Source organism: Microcaecilia unicolor, chromosome 4 (genome assembly GCF_901765095.1).
Source record: "Microcaecilia unicolor chromosome 4, aMicUni1.1, whole genome shotgun sequence".
In the NCBI taxonomy this organism is placed as follows: Eukaryota; Metazoa; Chordata; class Amphibia; order Gymnophiona; family Siphonopidae; genus Microcaecilia; species Microcaecilia unicolor.
This window is the reverse complement of record NC_044034.1, coordinates 198,137,639-198,159,058: the sequence shown is the minus strand read 5'-3', so window position 1 is coordinate 198,159,058 and position 21,420 is coordinate 198,137,639. Positions and strand designations below refer to the sequence as shown.

Genomic DNA, 21,420 nt, shown 5'->3' with positions numbered 1-21,420 from the left:
AGGTGCAGATTTTGAAGGCAATACGTTCTTTGATTGGGAGCCAGTGTAGTTTTTCTCAGAGAGGTTTTGCACTTTCAAATTGCATTTTTCTAAATATAAGTCTGGCTGCTGTGTTTTGGGCTGTCTGAAGCTTCTTTTGAATTTGTTCTTTGCATCCCGCATAAATTCCATCACAGTAGTCTAAGTGGTGAATTGATTTACTCTTTTCTGACCACTGACAGGTCATTTATCACCTATGAACTGCATATTATGGCCTTCTCTAAGACTTCACTATAAACAGTGGCTTAGTACCATTGATTGTGTCAGGTTACGAAATGTTTCCCTCAGGAAGAATGGTTTCACGCGTTTAAGTTTCCACATTGAATGGAACATTTTCTTTGTTGTGGATTTCACTTGGTTCTCTAGTGTTAAATTACGGTCTAGTGTAACGCCGAGGATTTTCAGGTTGTCTGAGATAGGGAGGGTGTAGTCTGGGGTGTTGATATTTGTGGGGCTGTCCACGCTGTATTGGGATGAGAGGATAAGGCAGTGTGTTTTTTCTTTGAGTTGTAGTTGAAATGCATTTGCTCATGAGTCCATGATTTCGTTGGTGATTTCTGTCAGTTTATGTTTATATGGAATGTATATTGTGATATCGTCTGCATAGATGATAGGGTTGAGGCCTTGGTTGGATAAGGACTTGGCTAGTGGGGTCATCATTAGGTTGAAGAGGATTGGTGATAATGGTGATCCTTGAGGTACTCCGCAGTCTGCTTTCCACGGTGATGATATAGTCGAGTTTGATTTCACTTCATATGTTCTCGTGGTTAGGAAACCCTTGATCCAGCTACATATATTTCCACCAATCCCGAAATAATCTAGTAATCTTAGTAGTATATTATGGTTTACCATGTCGAATGTACTAGACATATCGAATTGGAGGAGAAGGATGCTTTTGCCTGTTGCTATTTCCTGCTTGAATTTGGCTAGGAGAGTGATTAGTACTGTTTCAGTGCTGTGGAGGGGGCGTAATCCTGATTGTGATTCGTGTAGTATTGAGAATTTGTTTATGTAAATCGGTAAAGTTGTTTGGTTACCAAGCTTTCCATCAGTTTGATTACAAGTGGGATAGATGCTACTAGATGGTAGTTAGTGATTTCATTTGGTTTTTTTCTTGGTATCTTTTGGTATAGGGATGAGTAGAATATTACCATTTTCCTTTGGGAAGAGGCCATGCTGGAGCATGTAATTTAGGTGGGATGTGAGGTCCGCAATGAAGCGGTTAGGGTCGGATTTTATTAGGTAGCTGGGACAGGTATCTAAGTTGACAGTGGGTGTTGGAGAACCTATTAATCGACTGGGTAACTGTTTTGACGGTAAGGAGAATGAAGTTTGTTCAGGTTCGGTCAGCTGTGTATTCTCCAAAGGTAGGGTCTAACTCATTAAGGAAGTTTTCGATATCGATGTTGTCCTGAGGTAGAGTGTTGCACAGGTTTACAATTTTATCATTGAAGTACTTGGCAAGTTTGTCTGCGGGTGAGATGTCTGTATTTGTTGTAGTGACCAAGTTGGTGTCTAGGAGTTTGTTCACGAGTTGGTATAATTTCCTCAAGTCTTTGTAATCTGTCCCTATTTTAGTTTTATAGTATGTTCTTTTGGTCTGAATTAATGTATATTTGTATTTCCTTTGGGTTTGTTTCCATGTATGGAGTGTGTGTTCATCTTTTGTTTTTTTCCATGCTCGTTCGAGTTTCCTGGTTTGCATTTTTAACTTTTCAGATCATCATGGAACCATGGTATCGAGTTAAGCTAATGTGAGGTTCTTGTTCGTAAGGGTGCTATTTCATCTAGTATGTTTTTGCACCTTTTATCCCATTCTATGAGGTAGTACATGGAGTCCGTTTGTGTTGTCCAATCGTTATTTTATATTTGTTGCCAGAATGTTTTTGCGTCTATTTGACCTCTTGTGCTGTAGGTTGTGCGCTCTTGTATGAACCCTTCTTGTGCCAGTTTAGTTTGTAGTGATCTGTCCATGGTGTTTGTGTCCTTTTGATATCTGTTATTATTAGGTTCTGGTCAGTTGAGATTTTGTGTGAGATGAGGTCGAGTGTGTGCCCTTTGACATGCATATGTGGCCATTTGAGATCCCATAAGAGGAGGAATTCCTTACATTCTCATGCATAGGTCGAGTTTGGGTCTTCTAGGTGGAAGTTAATGTCTCCTAATACTAGTATATTGGGGTTAGTTACACATGTGTTTGAAATGAAGTCCATGAAGTTAGTCTGGCTTTCATTCCAATTACCTGGTGGTCTGTAAAATAGGACACAGTTCAACTGATCACGTATAGATTTGTTGTGGATTCTGAATGAGGCTATTTCAAGTTGAGGTGTTATGGACTTGGCAGTGGTTTCAGTGGTAAAGTGGGAACGATAGATTAGTGTTATGCCTCCACCTCTCTTGTCCTTCCTGGTCTAGTGTGTGATTTTGCATCCCGGAGGGCACAGGTCTAGGATTATAGGGTCCTTTTGGTCATGGATCCAGGTTTCGGTGATGAAAAATAGATCAAGATTTTCTGTCGTAATCCAGTCTGTTATAATTGCTGTTTTGTTTACAGCGGATCTGGCGTTGGTATAACCCTCTTGAATTGTTTGGTGTTGTGTGGATTTTTATTAGTTGTCGTTTCTTTATTGGTGTGATTTTGGTAGGACCTTTCTTTCCCTTCTGCTGTGGTTGTCCGCATGTTGGTGTTTTTCCTTTATTTGAGTTGTTGTCAGTTTGATGGGATGTGGTGTATCCAGTCAGCCTTTGATGAGTGTGTAATATGGGTATGATGTTGCTTTCTGCAAGTGGGGTGGTTAGCGTTATGTGGATCAGTGTTAGGGACTAAATTGCTAGGAGTAGTTTGAAGGTATTCATTTTGGTAAATAAATAAATAAATAAATGGTATTCATTTTGGTTTTGGGTCACTGTCAGGCATATTTTCAAAGCACTTAGCCTTCCAAAGTTCCATAGAAACCTATGCCTCAGGGGGTTCCTAATAGGCCGTGTTCTGATAGTAGGATGCGTGATTCATTGGTATGTGATCTCTTGTGACATGGGCTCAGCGTCATAACTCTCTCCAGATGCTGCTCCTGCCTTCACGGCCTTGCGCAGGGGGGCCCTGTATATTCTGTGGTGGCTGTCAGTTTCTCTCAGTATCTTCATCTGCTATCCACTGCATTCCTGTTGATGGATGTCTACTGCCTTCCTCTGTCATAGGAGGCGACTTTGGAATGTCAGTAAGTTAGTCTTAACAAGACATAAGCGTTGTCACAATCTCGGAAGCGGCTATTTAGTTCAAAGGTAGTAGTTGCTAGCAGTTGCTTCGAAACCTAGCAGTCGATCTGTCCTTTTTAGCAGTCTGGCAGAAGCGGCTCAATTCGACCCCATGAACAAAAAACTGGAGCAACGCACCTCGAAGGGAATGTTAGCCGTGCTCTATTGTGCTAAAATGGGAAAAAAAGGTTTCAAATACCATAAAAGCCAGAAGTTACTATGAGAAGCCAAAAAAAAAAAAGCTGTCATCTTGTAGATATTAACAACTACAACTCAGATAACATGCTCACCCACTTAGAGATACTACTCACTTGTCGGGAGTTTATTAATGTCACTTTTCCCATTGCTGTCATCATAAATTGCTTCTATGTGCCTGTACCACCGAACCACATGGAAGTACTGGTCAGGAGGTGGCCTCGAAAATTGTCTGAACACTTCCACATCGGACTGAGAAAATGTAAACCCCCAGATATAGCTACGATTGCTGAGGTACTCATCCAAGACTTTCACCCTGGCCTCCTCTTCACTAACTCTCCCTAAAAAACTGCAGTTGAAAGCTGTAAACAAAAGAAGAAAACAGAACATTGAGTCAATTGTACAATAAAACCATCTTATAACTAGCAAAGGTGACTAACTAAATGGGAGAGAATCTGATGCAGGCTGGGCAGCCAATGGAAACTATCCTTACCTCCTCCCTCTAAAAAATTGGTACATTTTTATTAAAGCAGTACTTTAATAGTACTGGAAGTTTAGTCCATTTGTATTTTGGCCAACTAGTGGCTGAATAGATATGGATGGGCTGGAATGTAAATTTTAGCTTCAGAACTTTTAGTACAGGAACAGAGCTTGGCAGACTTTTACGGTCTGTGCCCTGAGAAAGGCAGGGACAAATCAAACTCAGGTATACATATAAAGTATCACACACCATGTAAAATGAGTTTATCTTGTTGGGCAGACTGGATGGACCGTCCATGTACTATGTTAGTGTCCTGTTCCTTTGGGCCTCCAGCTCAAGAGGAACTGACCTCTACTAGATAAACAGCACACAAGCTTTCATTTACAAATACCCAGGGATTTTTTTTCCCACTTTGATATCTGTCCCCCAACTCAGCTCACTCATTACAGCAATACCCTTGAGGCAGGGGCCACAAACGGTTGTCCCTAGAACCCAACTAATATGGTCCTTAAGTCTAACCAGTAGGTGTCACCCTTGAATGATGTCTGGGACTGTGCATGTTGTTATCTCTTCAGCATCCTTAGCTAATCAAGGAAGCAGGAACCTGTCCCACGATCTGAACCTCGATCCTCCGCATTATTGTGCACATCACACTTGCTATTAAATTACTTATTGCACTTTATTCCAATACTCCATAACTCAAAAACCTAAAGTTTTATACAGAGCTGTTGAGCCCGAGTCAGAAGCAATCTTGGGTGGAGTCGGCGTTGGTAAAAGTGTACCAACTGACTCCAGCTTCAAAATTTTAAAACATAATATATGGTAAATTTATCATTTTGTACTTATATATAGATATCTTTGTTCTGTATCTAAAGTACTGGTAAATAATAAGTTATATTTCCAAGTACTTTAGATCCAGAACAAAAAAAAAAACAAAAAAAAAAAAAAAAAAAAGAGTTGGACAAAGGAGTTAGACAGTAGGAAAATAGAGGATTTGGAGTCAGTTTGGTGTACCGACTCCACAGACCTGGTTTTATAAATGGGGAAAAAGGAGGAGGAAAATAGATGAGTTGGAGTCAAAGGTTTGATGTACTGACTCCACAGCCCTGGTTTTATAAATGGGGAAAAAGTTACTAAAAACCATGGAGGACAAAGACAAAATCTGGAACGTGCTGCATATTACCAAAGCAAAAGAAAATAAAATACGCATCATGAAATATACCGACAATTACAGGAAAGCACAAAGTTCACTACATCGGGTTTAACAAAAAACTTCTGTAAAAACAGATCTCTTATGTCTTATTAAGGAGACAATTAATGCTATGAACAGTAGACCTGCAACACTTCCAGATGGAGCTGGCAGCAGCAGTTATCATTAGGAGTACTGGGGAAGCAGAAATAGGGGCCGTTACTGGACTTTCAGGTACTTGACTCTGAATTTCTGGTCTCTCAGTTTGCAGGCAGAGATGGCTGTTAAAGAAAGCACAGGCTTGCTGTCTACACCAAATTTTTTGATGACACTCCTCCCAACACTTGGGGACACACCACTGTGCCACACATACTGCTTAAGAACCACTGCTCTAAGAAGGCTTTTTTCTCATTACCAGAAGTGTAGAACTTTAACTCTAGCACAACATTCATCTAAAATAAGAATAAAAACAATAGTCTATTTTACTGGATTTTCCATTTATTCAATAGAAGACACACTTAGGAGTCCTTTTACTAAGATGAGCTAACAGATTTAGCACCTGCTACACAAAAGACGCCCACAGGAATATAATGGGTGTCTTATTATCGTGCACTAAATCCATTAGTGCACCTTAGTAAACGTACCCCATAATAAGCAATCACCCACAATCAGTGCACTACTTCTACAGCTTGCACTAAATCCATTAGTGCACCTTAGTAAAAGGACAACATAATGAGCAAACATCACCCACCATCACAGCGCACTAACTCTACAGCATACACAAACAACTGAATAAACAAATTCAAATCAAAAGTGATCAGCAAAGCATCTGCCAACTGTATCCTATTTACAGTTCTGTTACATCTTTAGCAATTCACAAAGCAAAGATTTTCTACATTTCAGAACTGCTTTCATATTTAAGTGGAACTAAGAGGATTGGCCTCAAGTTCAAATCACTGCAATATTTATGTGCATAATACAAATTATAAATTTGCTACTTTAAAACAGATCTAACATGTAAAAAAGACATTTATAACAGCCTCATATCTGTAATATAGTCTGCTATATTTACATATAACATAGCATATTAACATTGACTCTAAGATACTGCTCACAGCACTTTATTTAAATTATTTATGCTTCAGTTTTCTAAACAAAATGATTACAATGCAGTATATTTATTTATTGCATTTGTATCCCACATTTTCCCACCTCTTTGCAGGCTCAATGTGGCTTGCAATACTGTACATCATGAATGGTGGAAATATATAAGAAAATAGACATTTAGTTTTACAGAAGGATCTTGGTACACATTATAATGATAAAACATGATAGTAATATGACAAGCAGATATTATAGGCAATTCTGGATATATGCGGAGGAGTTCACATTTGTTGATCTTTTTGGTATACCTTGTTAAAGAGATGGGTCTTCAGTATACCGTATTGCACAAGATAATAATTCATATAAACAAGCAATGAGTCTTGGCAAAGAAAGATTTTTGGGCCCATATATTAAACGTATCAAAAGCTTCACATGTGGCAATCAGACTTTAGCACCCAACATACTAAGGTAATGATATACAGAACACCCACACACCTCAAAGTGCACACATTTTGCATATCACAGATGTTCCTCTATGCTATAGAGCTATTTTAAAAAGGCCAGTCAATGAAGAGAAGCCCTTTCCAACCAACATGGTGACCCTCCTCCCCAAATTTCCTCTCAATCACCTTCAAATCGCTTATGTTGCAAAAACTGCTCATCTTACACCCTCTCCCACCCAAGTTTCCACACCACCCCTTCCTTACCTACTCTGTAACCAGAGCCATTCTGGATTTGACATTGTACACCACAGTTTCCCAAACTTGCCCTGGAGATCCCCCACTCAGCTGGGTTTTCACAATATGCACAACAAATATCTGCATTCATAGGAGACCTAGTACATGTTGATTATCTCATCTGAATATCCTAAAAATCCATCTGGGTTGCAAGATCATCAGAACAAGCTGGGGAAATGCTGTTATATACTAAAAAAAGGCCTGTTTCTGGAGCCAATGAAACGGGCGCTAGCAAGGCTTTCCTGTGCCCCCCCCGCCCCCCCCCCCCACACCCGTCGTCGATGTTGGTGAATTGCTCCGCCTCCGCCCTCAACGTCATAATGTTTGACGCGAGGGCAGGGCCCAGAGACTGTGTTTTTCGAGGCTTCAGAGCTTCGAACATACGAACCTTGGCTTCAGTGACGTCAGAAGCCAATAGAACGTTGAGGGTGAGTTTTATATATATAGATAGATGACCTGGACCAACAGGAATTCCTCATTTTTCTCTTTCACTACACATGGCGGCATGCAAATCAGTCACTGTAGCTATCTGGCTGGTACATGCCTGCTAAAAATGTATTTATTACTTAAATCTAAAGAAGTGATACAAAACACTTAAATATTTTGCAGCCGTTTTGTTTGTCACTTCTTTAGATTTAAGTAATACATCATAGAATTTGTACTTAGTGAGCAGCATTTAATGAATTGCCCCTAACAGCAAGAATTGGTATTATCCAAAACTGTGCACAAGCCTCTCATGTTCAACCTAATTACTGTTTCATATTATTCAAGTTCTGTAATATAATTTTTTTACAAGTGAAATGTATAACTACTAGTACAAGCGAGAAAGAAAGAAATTATATATATATATAAAGTGTTTCTCTATTAAGATGTTTTAATTTGTTATGTTGACATTGAAAGTAGCATACTATGTTATAGTGTGTACTGTTACTTGAATTTTTTTTACTGCTTTATTCACTTATTGCCTAAGTCCACTGTCTCAAGGGAATTTCTTCAAAAAGGTGGTAAATAAATCCTATAGACCTATGAGAACAAAAATAATGGCCATTTCATTTTTAAAACTGAGTTGAAGGATTTGTCCTTCCAAATGCAGAAATGCTATCGGCCTTTTTTTTTTTTTTTTTTAGAACCTGTGTCTTCATTGCTGCTCACACAGCTGGGTCTTTCCAGCAAAACTATGAAATGGGCCTATGAGACAAGATGCTCAGGCAGTGGTCATGCTAGTATTGGTAACTATTTAGATAATCACAAAGTTTTGTGATTAGACATAGGGTACTGGGTATGAACAATGTGAGAGATCTTGTATGCTCAGATGACGGTAGAGTATAACATAATAAAACAACAAATAAAAATTGTCTGAAACAGAAAGATGTTAAAACAATCAACCTTGATGGGAATAACTGGGCAAACTAAACAGCTGGTATTTTTCACCATCATCTACTATGTTACTAACAAGCTTATTTTCGAAAGTGATCGCCAGCCATAAATCGGGAGATGGCCGGCGATCTCTCAAAAGCGGCCAAATCGGTATAATCGAAAGCTGCTTTTTTGACAGCATCGCCGCTTTCCCATCGCCTCGCCGGCAAAAGTTCAAGGGGGCGTGTTGGCGGTGTAGTAAAGGCGGGACATGGGTGGGCATGGGCGTGGCTACCAGATGGCCAGCTTTCACGGATAATGGGAAAAAAAAGCGGCGTTCAGCAGTATTTCGCCGGGTTTACTTGGTCCTTTAATTTTCACAACCAAGCCTCAAAAAGGTGCGCCAACTGACCAGATGACCACCAGAAGGAATCGGGGATGACCTCCCCGTACTCCCCCAGTGGTCACCAACCCCCTCCCACACTAAAAACACAATTATAAACATATTTTGCCAGCCTCTATGCCAGCCTCAAATGCCGTACCCACCTCTATGACAGCAGAATGTGTTCTATCCTCTGACAGCCTTTCCCTGGTTGTGATGTGGCTCTCGGGTGAGTGTGACACCTTTTCTGTTAGGTGCACTGCAGAGTCACATCAGCAATGCATTGTGGTGGGTGTAGGGTAGTGGGCTCTACTCCCATGGTGCTTTTCCCCCTGCTAACTGGGTCAGAGTGTGTCCAGTTTTGTTTCTGGTAGTCCATGAGGTAGTGGCTATTTTTGTAAGCCAGTTTTAGATCTCTTTCATGTGTTACCCAAGTTGCTGAAAGAGGGCATTGTACACCATTCTGCCAGCTCTGACCTACTGCTAATCTCAGTACCAGGGAGACTCTTTGCCAGTGGGGCACAACCTCTGATCTGCAGTTAACTGTGAGTAAACGTGCTTATTCAAATAAAGGACTTTTTCAAAGAGATTAGTCTTCAGGTGTCAACTGGTGTGCCAAGGTTATACAGCAGCAACAAGTCCTAGAGGCCTGCGTGTATGTAGGTCCCTGGAGCATTTTTAATGGGTACCACAGTGCACTTAAGGCAGGCGGACCCAGGCCCATCCCCCCCCCCCCCACCTGTAACACTTGTGCTGGTAAATGGGAGCCCTCCAAAACCCACTGTACCCACATGTAGTTGCCCCCTTCATCCCTAAGAGCTACGGTAGTGTTGTACATTTCTGGGTACTGGGTTTTGGGGGGGGGGGGGGGGTTGGGGGGCTCAGCACCGAAAGTAAGGGAGCTATGCATGTGGGAGGTTTTTCTGAAGTCCACCACACTGACCCCTAGGGTGCCCAGTTGGTGTCCTGGCATGTCAGGGGGGCCAGTGCACTACAAATGCTGGCTCCTCCCATGACCAAATGCCTTGCATTTCGCCGGGTTTGAGATGGCCGGCAGTTTTTTCCATTATCGCTGAAAAACAAAACCGGCGATCTCAACCCCGGCAAACTCTGGCATTTGGCCAGGCTAAGGTAAAATTATGTATCACACCTGATAATTTTCTTTCCATTAATCATAGCTGATCAATCCATAGACTGGTGGGTTGTGTCCATCTACCAGCAGGTGGAGATAGAGAGCAAACTTTTGCCTCCCTATATGTGGTCATGTGCTGCCGGAAACTCCTCAGTATGTCGATATCAAAGCTCCATCCGCAGGACTCAGCACTTAGAGAATTACACCCACAAAGGGACACTCTGCCCAGCTCACCACCGCCGAAACGGGGGAGGGGAATTAACCCAGCTCATCCCCACACAAGTGGGGGAGGGGAATCCGTCCAGCTCATCCCCGCGGAGCGGGGGAGGGACACCACACCCGCCGATGCGGGGGGATCTGGCTTATCCTGCAACCGCAACCGCGGGAGGAGCTGACTAACCCTAACACCGCCGAAGCGGGAGGGGTACAAAGCTGCCCTAAAGCCGCACGAAGCGGGAGGGAGTGCCGGCAGAATTTAAGTCTCAATCCAGCCCCGTAAAACGGAGGGGAGAGGAATGCAGCAGCTCACTGTAACACAAACTCGTCTCAACTCTTGAAGAATCCAAGTGAAAAAACTTGAACACGAAGTCCTCCTGAAGTAACTGCAGACTAAACTTGAACCTAAAATTCAACCAGAATATAAACAGTACAGATATCTGGGAGGGGCTATGGATTGATCAGCTATGATTAATGGAAAGAAAATTATCAGGTATGATACATAATTTTACCTTCCATATCATCATGCTGATCAATCCATAGACTGGTGGGATGTACCGAAGCAGTACTCACCCAGGGCGGGACATAGAAATCCCTGACCGCAACACTGAAGCTCCAAACCGGGCCTCCGCCCGAGCAGCCACAGTCAAGCGGTAATGCCTGGAAAAGGTATGGGCCGAAGCCCAAGTTGCCGCCTTGCAAATCTCTTCCAAGGAGACGGACCCGGCCTCTGCCATCGAGGCCGCCTGAGCTCTAGTGGAGTGAGCCTTCAGCTGGATAGGCGGCACCTTCCCCGCGGCCACATAAGCCGCTGCAATGGCTTCCTTGACCCATCTTGCCACTGTAGGCTTAGCAGCCTGCAGACCCTTACGAGGACCTGCAAACAGGACAAACAGATGATCCGATTTCCGGAAATCATTGGTCATTTTCAAGTATCTGATGATGACACGTCTCACATCCAGACATTTGAGAGCAGAGTATTCCTCCGGGTAGTCCTCCCTCCGAAAGGAAGGGAGACAGAGCTGCTGATTCACATGGAAGCGAGAAACAATCTTGGGCAGGAAGGAAGGCACTGTGCGAATAGTCACTCCTGCCTCAGTGAACTGCAGAAAAGGCTCTCGACATGAGAGTGCCTGGAGCTCGGAAACTCTTCTGGCTGAAGTGATAGCCACCAAAAAGACTGCTTTCAACGTCAGGTCTTTCAGAGATGGTCTCGACAAGGGTTCAAAAGGCGGCTTCTGCAATGCTCTTAGCACCAGGTTGAGATTCCACGCAGGCACCACTGAGTGCAGAGGAGGGCGCAGGTGATTAACTCCCTTGAAAAAGCGCACCACATCTGGCTGCGAAGCCAGGGAAGCACCCTTCAGGCGGCCCCTGAAGCAAGCCAGAGCCGCTACCTGGACTTTAAGGGAACTGAGCGACAGGCCTTTCTCCAGACCTTCTTGCAGGAATGCCAACACTGAAGAAATTGGAGCAGTGAAGGGAGAAAGTGAGCCTGCTTCACACCACGCTGCAAAGATATGCCAAACCCTGGCGTAAGCAGTAGAAGTAGAGCGCTTCCTCGCTGTCAGCATAGTGGCGATGACCTTGTCTGAGAAGCCCTTCTTTCTCAGACGCTGCCGCTCAATAGCCAGGCCGTAAGACCAAAGGGGGAGGGATCCTCCATCACCACGGGACCCTGATGTAACAGGCCCTGCTCCACTGGCAGCCGCAGAGGATCGTCGACTGAGAGCCTGATCAAGTCCGCATACCAGGGACGTCTGGGCCAATCCGGACCCACCAGGATTATCCGGCCTGGATGCTTTGCCACCCGGTCTAGCACCCTGCCCAGCATGGGCCAGGGCGGGAACACATAGAGAAGCTCTTGTGTCGGCCACTGTTGGAGAAGAGCATCTACTCCCAGGGATCGAGGGTCCCGTCCTCTGCTGAAAAAGCGCGGCACTTGGCAATTGGCCGATGACGCCATCAGATCTAGGCTCGGCTGGCCCCAGCGCTTCGTGATGTCCAAGAACGCCTGAGCAGATAGCTGCCACTCTCCGGGCTCCAAGGTATGGCGACTGAGAAAGTCCGCCTTGACATTCATGACTCCGGCAATGTGGGCCGCTGACAGCTGTTCCAGGTTCGCTTCCGCCCACTGGCAAAGATTCATAGCCTCCTTGGCTAGAGGGGCGCTCTTGGTACCTCCCTGGCGGTTGACATAGGCCACAGCCGTGGCATTGTCAGACAGGACCCGTACTGGCTTCCACGCCAGTACCGGGATGAACTCCAAAAGCGCCAACCGAATGGCTCTGAGTTCCAGGAGGTTGATAGACCACTTTGCCTCTGCAGGAGACCAGAGCCCCTGCGCTGTCCTTCCCAAGCAGTGGGCTCCCCAGCCCGACAAAGAGGCGTCCGTCGTGACAACAATCCACTCCGGGGTCACCAGAGGCATACCTGCAGACAACTGGTCTGTCTGCGTCCACCAGCTCAGCGCCTTGCGCGCTGCTGGGTCCAAGGGAAGGCGCACAGCATAATCCTCCGACATCGGAGTCCAGCGCTGCAGCAGAGAGTGTTGTAGTGGTCTCATATGAGCCCTGGCCCAGGGCACTACTTCCATCGTGGCCGTCATAGAGCCCAACAGCTGCACATAGTCCCAAGCCCGAAGAGGAGAGGCTACTAGGAACTGGTCCACCTGAGCCTGAAGCTTGACAATCCGATTGTCTGGCAGGAACACTCTGCCCACTTGGGTGTCGAATCGAACTCCCAGATACTCCAGGGACTGAGTTGGGCGCAGCTGGCTTTTCTCCCAGTTGATGATCCACCCCAGGGAGCTCAAAAGAGCAACCACCCGGTTCACAGCTTTGCCGCACTCTGCATAAGAGGGGGCTCGGATCAACCAGTCGTCCAGATGAGGATGGACTTGTACTCCTTCCTTCCTCAGGAAGGCCGCGATGACCACCATTACTTTGGAGAAGGTCCGCGGAGCAGTAGCCAACCCGAACGGGAGGGCTCTGAACTGGAAGTGTCGGCCCAGGACTGCAAAACGCAGAAAGCGTTGATGAGGAGGCCAGATGGGAATATGCAAGTACGCTTCCTTGATGTCCAAGGATGCCAGGTACTCCCCTGCCTTCACTGCCGCTATAACAGAGCGGAGAGTCTCCATGCGAAAGTGCCGAACTTTCAAGGCCCGATTGACCCCTTTGAGGTCGAGGATAGGCCGTACAGAACCTCCTTTCTTTGGTACCACAAAGAAAATGGAGTAACGCCCCTTGCCAAGCTGACTTTCTGGCACCGGAACGACCGCACCCAGGCGGATCAGATTGACCAAGGTCTGCTGCACTGCCACAGCTTTGACCGGAGACTTGCAGGGAGAGAGTACAAACCCGTCTCTTAAGGGTCGGCAGAACTCTAGCTTGTAGCCGTCTCTGATGACTTCCAGCACCCAAGCGTCTGAAGTTATTGTGGTCCACTCGCCCAGAAACGAGGACAGCCGTCCTCCAATCTGCACTGGGGCGTGGACCAAGGCCCCGTCATTGGGTACGAGACCCTGGGGGAGGACCGGAGGGAGCACCTCCGGGACGGCGGTCTCTGCGAAAGGAATGCTGCTTGGGGGAGAAGTTCCTCTTGAAGAAAGAGGGGGCAGAGGAGCCCGACCTGCCCGGGCGGTACCGACGGGCTTCCTGAAACTGTCCTCTGGAGGTACCAGGGCGAGTACTAGCCCGAGCCATGACCTCTGGTAACTTCTTGCCCTTAGACGTGCCGAGATCGGTCACGATTTTGTCCAGCTCGACCCCAAAGAGCAGCTTGCCTTTAAAAGGCAATCTAGCCAGGCGGGATTTAGAGGCGTGGTCAGCAGACCAATGCTTCAGCCAAAGCCACCGCCGCACAGAGATTGTCTGAGCCATGCCTTTAGCTGAGGCCCTCAAGACATCATACAGCAAGTCTGCCAAATAGGCTAAGCCCGATTCCAGGGCCGGCCAATCAGCCCTCAAGGAATGATCCGAGGGGGAAGCCCGCTGTACCATAGTCAGGCACGCCCTGGCCACATAGGAGCCGCAAACTGAGGCCTGCAAACTTAAAGCAGCCGCCTCAAAGGACGACCTTAAGGCCGCCTCCAATCTTCTGTCTTGGGCGTCCTTTAGGGCCGTGCCACCTTCCACCAGCAACGCCGTTTTCTTAGTCACCGCAGTGATTAAAGAATCCACGGTAGGCCACAGATAGGCCTCATGTTCACTTTCAGGCAAAGGATAGAGGCGGGACATAGCCCTAGCCACTTTAAGGCTCGCTTCCGGGACATCCCATTGAGCCGAAATTAAGGTGTGCATGGCATCATGCACGTGGAAGGTTCTAGGCGGGCGCTTCGTCCCCAGCATAATGGCAGAGCCAACAGGGGCTGAGGGAGAGACGTCCTCCAAAGAGGAAATCTTCAAAATGCCCATGGCCTGCACCAACAGGTTGGGCAAATCCTCTGAGCTAAAAAGCCGCGCTGCAGAGGGGTCATCCGCTCCATCCGAGCGGGGATCCGTCTCCTCCAAGGAATCCGCAAAGGACCGTTGGGAGAACTCAGATACGCTGCCCTCATCTACATCGGAGGAGACAAAGTCCTCCAAGGCCTGGGAATCAACCTGAGGGCGTTTACCTCCGGGGGCCTCAACCTCTTTACCAGACGAGGGAGCAGGGGCAGCGTTTAGCATAAGGAAGGCCTGATGCAGCAGCAAAACAAACTCGGGGGAGAAACCCCCCAAACTGTGCACTTCCGCAGCCTGGGCTACAGCCCTAGACGCACCCTCAACCGGCGCTCGCAAGAGCGGGGGAGAGACATGCTGCGCATCCAAGATGGCGTCCGGCGCGACACTCCGCGAAGGAGCCGCGCAGGGAGGAACGGCGCTTAACTTTAGCCGCTTTTGTGCCGTCGCCCAAATTAAGGGCGTTCATGGCATTAATGTCTCCTACCTCAAGGGCGGCCCAAGAAGAAGCCGTCCGAGCCGCGTGGCAGGCCAAGATGGCGGAGGCGAGCAGCGGGGGATGGGCGTTTATGGCGGGAAAAACCGCCACACCGGAGGAAGGACCGGGACACTCATCGGTCACGAAACTGTCACCCAACAAGGGCGAATCAGACTTTAAGACCCCCGCATCCCCTCTAGAAGCGCCCAAGCGATCCGGGGAGCGACTCTTTGCGCCCTCGCCCTCCGACGCCATATGCCACGTGGAGATCAATCGGGGAACCCCCTGCCCGCTATAAAAAGGTAAAAATTACCTGCTTTCCGCTCCGAGCTGTAACGACCTGGTGTCCCAGTGAGTAGCTGCAATAAACGTAGAAATAAACGCCTTTAAGGACGTTCAAAATTTTTTTTTTTTTTTTTTTTTTAACGGAGCCAGCGGGAGGGGGGAGAAAAGGAGGGACCTGGCGCCACCAGATTTGTACTTGCTCAAGAAGAGCCCTCAACCCCAGGCACTCAACAAAACCTAAAAATTAGGCTTGGAGGCCTAGCCAGAGCTGCTGCTGTGTGTGACCACCACCTGCTGAGATAGAGAACATACTGGGGACTTTCCGGCAGCACATGACCACATATAGGGAGGCAAAAGTTTGCTCTCTATCTCCACCTGCTGATAGATGGACACAACCCACCAGTCTATGGATTGATCAGCATGATGATATGGAAACCGTATTATCGAAAAAAAAGATGGCTGGCCATCTTTTTCGAAAATACGGTTCCAGCCAGCTGTTGCGCCGCCAGCGATTTATTTCGCCGGTGACGTTCAATTATGCCCCTCTAAGAGGCTCATTTTCAAAGCACAGACTTAAAAAGTTACAGGCTCATTTTCAAAAGAGATAGATGTCCAAAAACTGAAATAAGCCAGCATTTGGACATCCATCTCACAGAAACATCCAAATCAGTATAATCGAAACCTCATTTTGGAAGTCTTTCTCCGAAGTCCGTCAGAAGGATGTCCAAATCTCAAGGGGGAGTATCAGGGATGTGTTCAACGCGGGACTTGGGCATTCCTAAGACTTTGATGTCTTTCAGCCATAATGGAACAAAGCAAAAACGTCCAGCACTAAAACTTAGACGTTTTGAGCTAGACCTGTTTTTATTATAAGGCACAAAAAGGCGCCCCAAATGACCAGATGACCACTGGAGGGAATCAGGGATGACCTCCCCTTACTCCCCCAGTGGTCATTAACCCCCTCCCACCCCCCAAAAAAGTGCGTTGAAGAACATTACTGCCAGCCTCAGATGTCATACTCAGGTCCATTACAGCAGCATGCAGGTCCCTGAAGTAGTTTAGTAGTAGGTGCACTGCACTTCAGACAGGTGGACCCAGGCCCATACCCCCACTACCTATTCACTTGTGGAGGAAACTGTGAGCCCTCCAAAACTCACCAGAAACCCACTGTACCCACTTATAGGTGCCCTCTTCACCCGTAAGGGCTATGGTAGTGGTGTACAGTTAGGGGTAGTGGATTTTGGGTGGCTCAGCACACAAGGTAAGGGAACAATTGTCAGATGTATACCTGGGAGCATTTTATGAAGTCCACTGCAGTGTCCCCTAGGGTGCCCTATTGCTGTCCTGGGATGTCAGGGGGGACCATTCTATTAAAAATGCTGGCTCCTCCTACGTCCCAATGGCTTGAATTACACTTGGACAAGGTTTTTTTTCCCGAAAATGGCCGAAAAACAAAGACGTCCAAATCAAAAAACATCCAAATCACAGGACGCCCATAGTATTTTCCAACACAAAAGATAGACATCCATCTTTTTCGAAAATTACCTTCTTTCCTGTTCGGAATTTTGACGTCTTTGTAAAACGTCCAAATTCTGATTTCGACGTTTCTTTCGAAAATGTCCCTCTGAGTAACTTTGTAGTCTATGTGCTTTGAAAATGAGCACCTCTATAAACCATTATACGCCTGAAAGGCAAATCTATGAATGGGCTTACCATATGTTCACTATTTAAAGCTCATATGTCACAAGGTACTGCCATTCAGCAACTGTGTCTTTTACAGAAGGCGCATTTCTGCCCCTAATGACCAATGCAGACGAGACCCCCACAATGGCACCATCCACAAGTCATCCCTACCTTATTAAAAAGTTTTATTTCCTCTGACTTCCTACACGGCAGCAGAATTTAAAATTGCCTTCACTACAATACAAAGTTGCTAATTATAGTTTGCTCCTTGAGTTCACAAATAGTGGTCAGTCTCTCCCACATCAATTCCAGGATATTGGCAGTCACATATACGACTTTATTCACAATACGTATCACAAAGCTTGCCCTAACTACATCAATTTCATTGATTCCAAGTATATACAAAGAAAAATTTGAATGTACAAACATGTGCAAGTAGTCTATAACCAGGACTGATGCGCAGATGCCAGCTCTGTGGATGCGAGTGTTTACGTATAACAGATATTGCACAAGTTCCTTCACCTTGTCCAGGAAGGAGTAAGTTATCTTTAGCATCTACTACTACTACTATTTATCATTTCTATAGCGCTACAAGACATATGCAGTGCTGTACACCATACACAAAAAGAGACAGTCTCTGCTCAAAGAGCTTACAATCTAGATAAGACAGGAAAACAGACAGCACAATTAAGGGTAAGGGAATAAAGAGGTGAGGATAAAGGACAGGGCAAGTGAGTAATGGTTAGGAGTCAAAAGCAGTGGTAAAGAGGTGGGCTTTAAGTCTGGACTTGAAAACGGCCAAAGACGGGGCTAGACGTACAGGCTCAGGAAGATAAAAGGAACGGAATCTAGAATTAGCAGTAGAGGAGAAGGGGGTGGATAAGAGAGATTTTTCTACAGAACGGAGAACTCAAGGGAGGGCGTAGGGAGAGACGAGAGTGGAGAGGTACTGGGGAGCGGCAGAGTGAATGCACTTATAGGTCAATAAGAGAACCTTGAACTGAATACGGAAACGGATAGGGAGCCAGTGAAGTGACTTAAGGAGAGGGCTGTGAGATTAGCAACTTTGGCAGAAAATGAGCCGTACAGCAGAGTTTTGGCTTGATTGAAGAGGAGAGAGATGGCTAAGAGGGAGGCCGGTGAGAAGCAGGTTACAATAATCAAGACGAGAGGTGATAAGAGTGTGGATGAGGGTCCTGGTAGAGTGCTCAGAGATGAAGGGACGGATTTTGCTAATGTTATAGAGAAAGAAACAACAGGTTTTGGCAATCTGTTGAATATGAGCAGAGAAGGAGAGGGAGGAGTCAAAGATGACCCCAAGGTTACGAGCTGATGAGACAGGGAGAATGAGAGTGTTATCCACAGAAACAGAGAAAGGGGGGAGAGGAGAGGTAGGTTTAGGAGGAAAGATGAGAAGCTCGGTTTTGGCCATGTTAAATTTCAGATGACGTTGAGACATCCAGGCAGCGATATCAGATAGGCAGGCTGAAACATTGGTCTGGATGCTGGTTGAGATTTCAGGGGTAGAGGTAAATTTGGGAGTAATCGGCATAAAGATGGTATTGAAAGCCATGGGATGATATCAGAAATTAGTTAAAGTTATGTGTTGTTTTAGGGGGGTGAGAGATGTTCCTCCTGAGGAAGGCTTTTGTCCGAAATGCATCAGGAACCAGCAGTGATTGATGAGTCAGAGGGAGCTCGAGGAGGAGTCAGAGGGAGTTTAAGACTGAAAACAGCATGCAGATTCCAGGAAGCCTCTGACAAGCTACGCTGATCCACTGACTGAGCAAGCACAAAGTGTCAGGAGTGGAAGGAACCCCTGGGTTTGGGGCTGCTTAGTTTTTGTGCTAATAAGCATATCTTTTTGAATCAACCAAAGGACAATATGTATTATAAAGGGTCAAGTACATGGTCTTAAGTTCATAGAAAACACTGATTTAAGGTCTCTTTCTTCATTTATGTGGTGATACAATCAATTTTGTATATGAATCAATGGATTACATTCAATAAAAGGAATAAAATATTAAGGAAGTACGTGTTTGTGAAAATAAATATGATAGAGCGCCAAGCATCTCTAATTGTCTTCATATATTGGCAACTATTGATTAAAGCTTGGAGGATTTATATTACGCCTCATAAGTTACAAACTTGTGCTGAGGCAGCCTGGGCAAAGAAATCATATTAATTTGGTGTTTAACTTTTCAGTCCTGCAAGTGGAAGAATGCCATCTGGGTTTAATTACTCAGAAGTCTAGCTTTTGCTAGACTACAGGTTAGAAAGGTCAGTGAGAAATGAAACTTTCTTTGTCCCTTTTTGAATGATAGATTGTTAAGGCTAGTTCATATTTACCACCTCTGGATGCCATTCAATCTCGAGGGGATCAGCAAGCAAGGCATACTGCAGTTTTAAAAAGATTAGGCTAACGCTGTTTAGAAGAAGATAGAGTAGATATAGATATTCTTGATAATTTAGATTTTGTCTTAAAAGGAATTCTGATTTCTGCTTATTTTAAAATATGTTTTATTCTGTTTAATTAATAAGTTCTATTTCTATGTAGAATATCTTTTCAATCCAGTGTCTGACTTTTCAAGTGAGCTTTGTCTGCAGTTTAAGAGGTCATCATCTGGTTTGAATTATCCACAGTCCTAGCTAGGTGAAAGAGGTCAGGACAAGTCAACTCCCTTCTCCTTGATGAATAGCTAAATGAAGGACTGGTCTCCTGAAAGTAATAACAAACCATGTCTGTGTGCCATTAAGCAAGATTAGCCCCTCAATGAACCCATATGACTGGGAATATGAGAATTTAATAATAAAACGCAGGATATAGGTGCCACATTGTCTAGTTTGAGAGGCCCCAGGTCATAGGTCAGTTTAGGAAATCTCAAACCTATGTAACTGATATTTTTAAGTAATGTGTAAGTAATAATTAGTTCAAGCCAGGGTAATCAATCTATTCTTTACCATCCGGTGAGAAAGGGGGGCTAGAAGGGTATATAACTGGGAGCAGAAGCAGCTTACATTAGAAGAAGAGAAGGAGCTGAGACCAGAGAGAGCTCAGAAGAAGAGACACAGAAGGACAGGACACAGAGAGAGCTAGAGCTGATGTCCTACTTTGTTTGCTGGCAAATAAAGAAGATTTCTCTCTCATTCTGGTGTGTGGTGTTTGACTCCTGAAGTACCACAGATTCTGCTAACAATAGTGGTAATTCCTGCAACAGTGCAAATTACAAGGGAAACCATCGGAATTGCCACAAGCAACAGAAGAGTAGGGTTGGAGGGGGATCTGCACACTGGTTGCTTCTCGTACATAGTGTTTACTGCACAAATTGCTTTTGTGGCAAGTTACAAGGAAACACGGAACTAGATTGCACATAAGGACCGTAAGGCCCATCTTGTCTTCCCAACTGCGTTCATTGTTTTAGGTATTCCACAATTGATTCTCGTATTTCTCTCCACGCTCCTTTGGATTCTGTTATCGTTTAGTTTCCACCATACACTGTTCAATTGAGTTGGAGTGGACTGGGTTACAGCACAAAAAGAGTGCAGCGCTACACTCCGAAAGAAAAGTAAAAGAAATCAAAGATAGATTTTTCACATGGCAGCTAAACATCCTTTGAACGGCTCCCGCTCAAAAAGATATAGCCTTTCCGTCACTTTAAATGATACTCTACGTACTCCCTTATTCACGCAATCACTTCACGTCCCCACAAAGCAAACACAATCCAGCAGTACTAACCCTGTTCTCCACCAGCCGCCATTCCTCCTCCTCCGCTTGCTTAACCCCGTTTTTAGAATAGTCTGATGCGAGTGCGACCTATCAACACAACGTGTCCGGAAACGCCTTTTACGCAATTTCCGGTACGGCTCGTAACCAGGCAACCAGAGTGCAGAACTTTAGCGTCCTACAACAAAGATTCTGTCACTTGATGGAACGTATCTTCTGTCGTTGTTTTGTTGGTAGAGCCCAAGGAGGTTTAATAGACAGGAGACGAAATGAGACTATCTAGTACACTGTAAGAGCTGAAGTCAGTAGGCGGAGCTTGCCGCGGTTTTACTACACCCAAAACAATAGCAAACGCTATTCAAAACCATAGCAAAAGATTATTAGAAATAAGAGATTGCCTATACCTGGTCCATCTGTAACGTCTAAAGCTGTTTCAGTTGGATAGGCAGTGCCTTCAAAGGTGGAGGACAAAAGATAGATAGATTGATTTCTGGACAGCTTTTTAATTTATTTGAAAGCTTCCCATATCTGCTACTACTACTTAATATTTATAAAACGCTACCAGGGTTACGCAGCGCTGTACAATTTAACACAGAGGACAGTCCCTGCTCGAAGGAGCTTACAATCTAAAGGACAAAAAAGTGCAGTCAATCAAATTGGGGCAGTCTAGATTTCCCGAATAGATGAATAATGGTTAGGTGCCGAAAGCGACATTGAAG

General features: G+C 45.4%; 1 protein-coding gene across 2 annotated transcripts in view; it reads right to left on the bottom strand.

Annotated features, from left to right (window-relative positions):
- CARS1 (cysteinyl-tRNA synthetase 1) overlaps positions 1-20,804 on the bottom strand; it is a 256,464-nt gene extending 235,660 nt beyond the window's left edge. Inside the window, exons 1-2 of one of the 2 annotated variants that reach the window (XM_030201116.1) lie at positions 20,714-20,804; positions 3,606-3,851 (exon numbers count right to left, since the gene is read on the bottom strand). In XM_030201116.1, coding sequence (XP_030056976.1) covers positions 3,606-3,851; positions 20,714-20,735 — 268 coding nt within the window. In that variant the 5' untranslated portion in view covers positions 20,736-20,804. The remainder of the gene's footprint in view (positions 1-3,605; positions 3,852-20,713) is intronic. The other variant, XM_030201118.1, reaches the window with a different exon arrangement.
- Between the last annotated feature and the right edge of the window lie 616 nt (positions 20,805-21,420).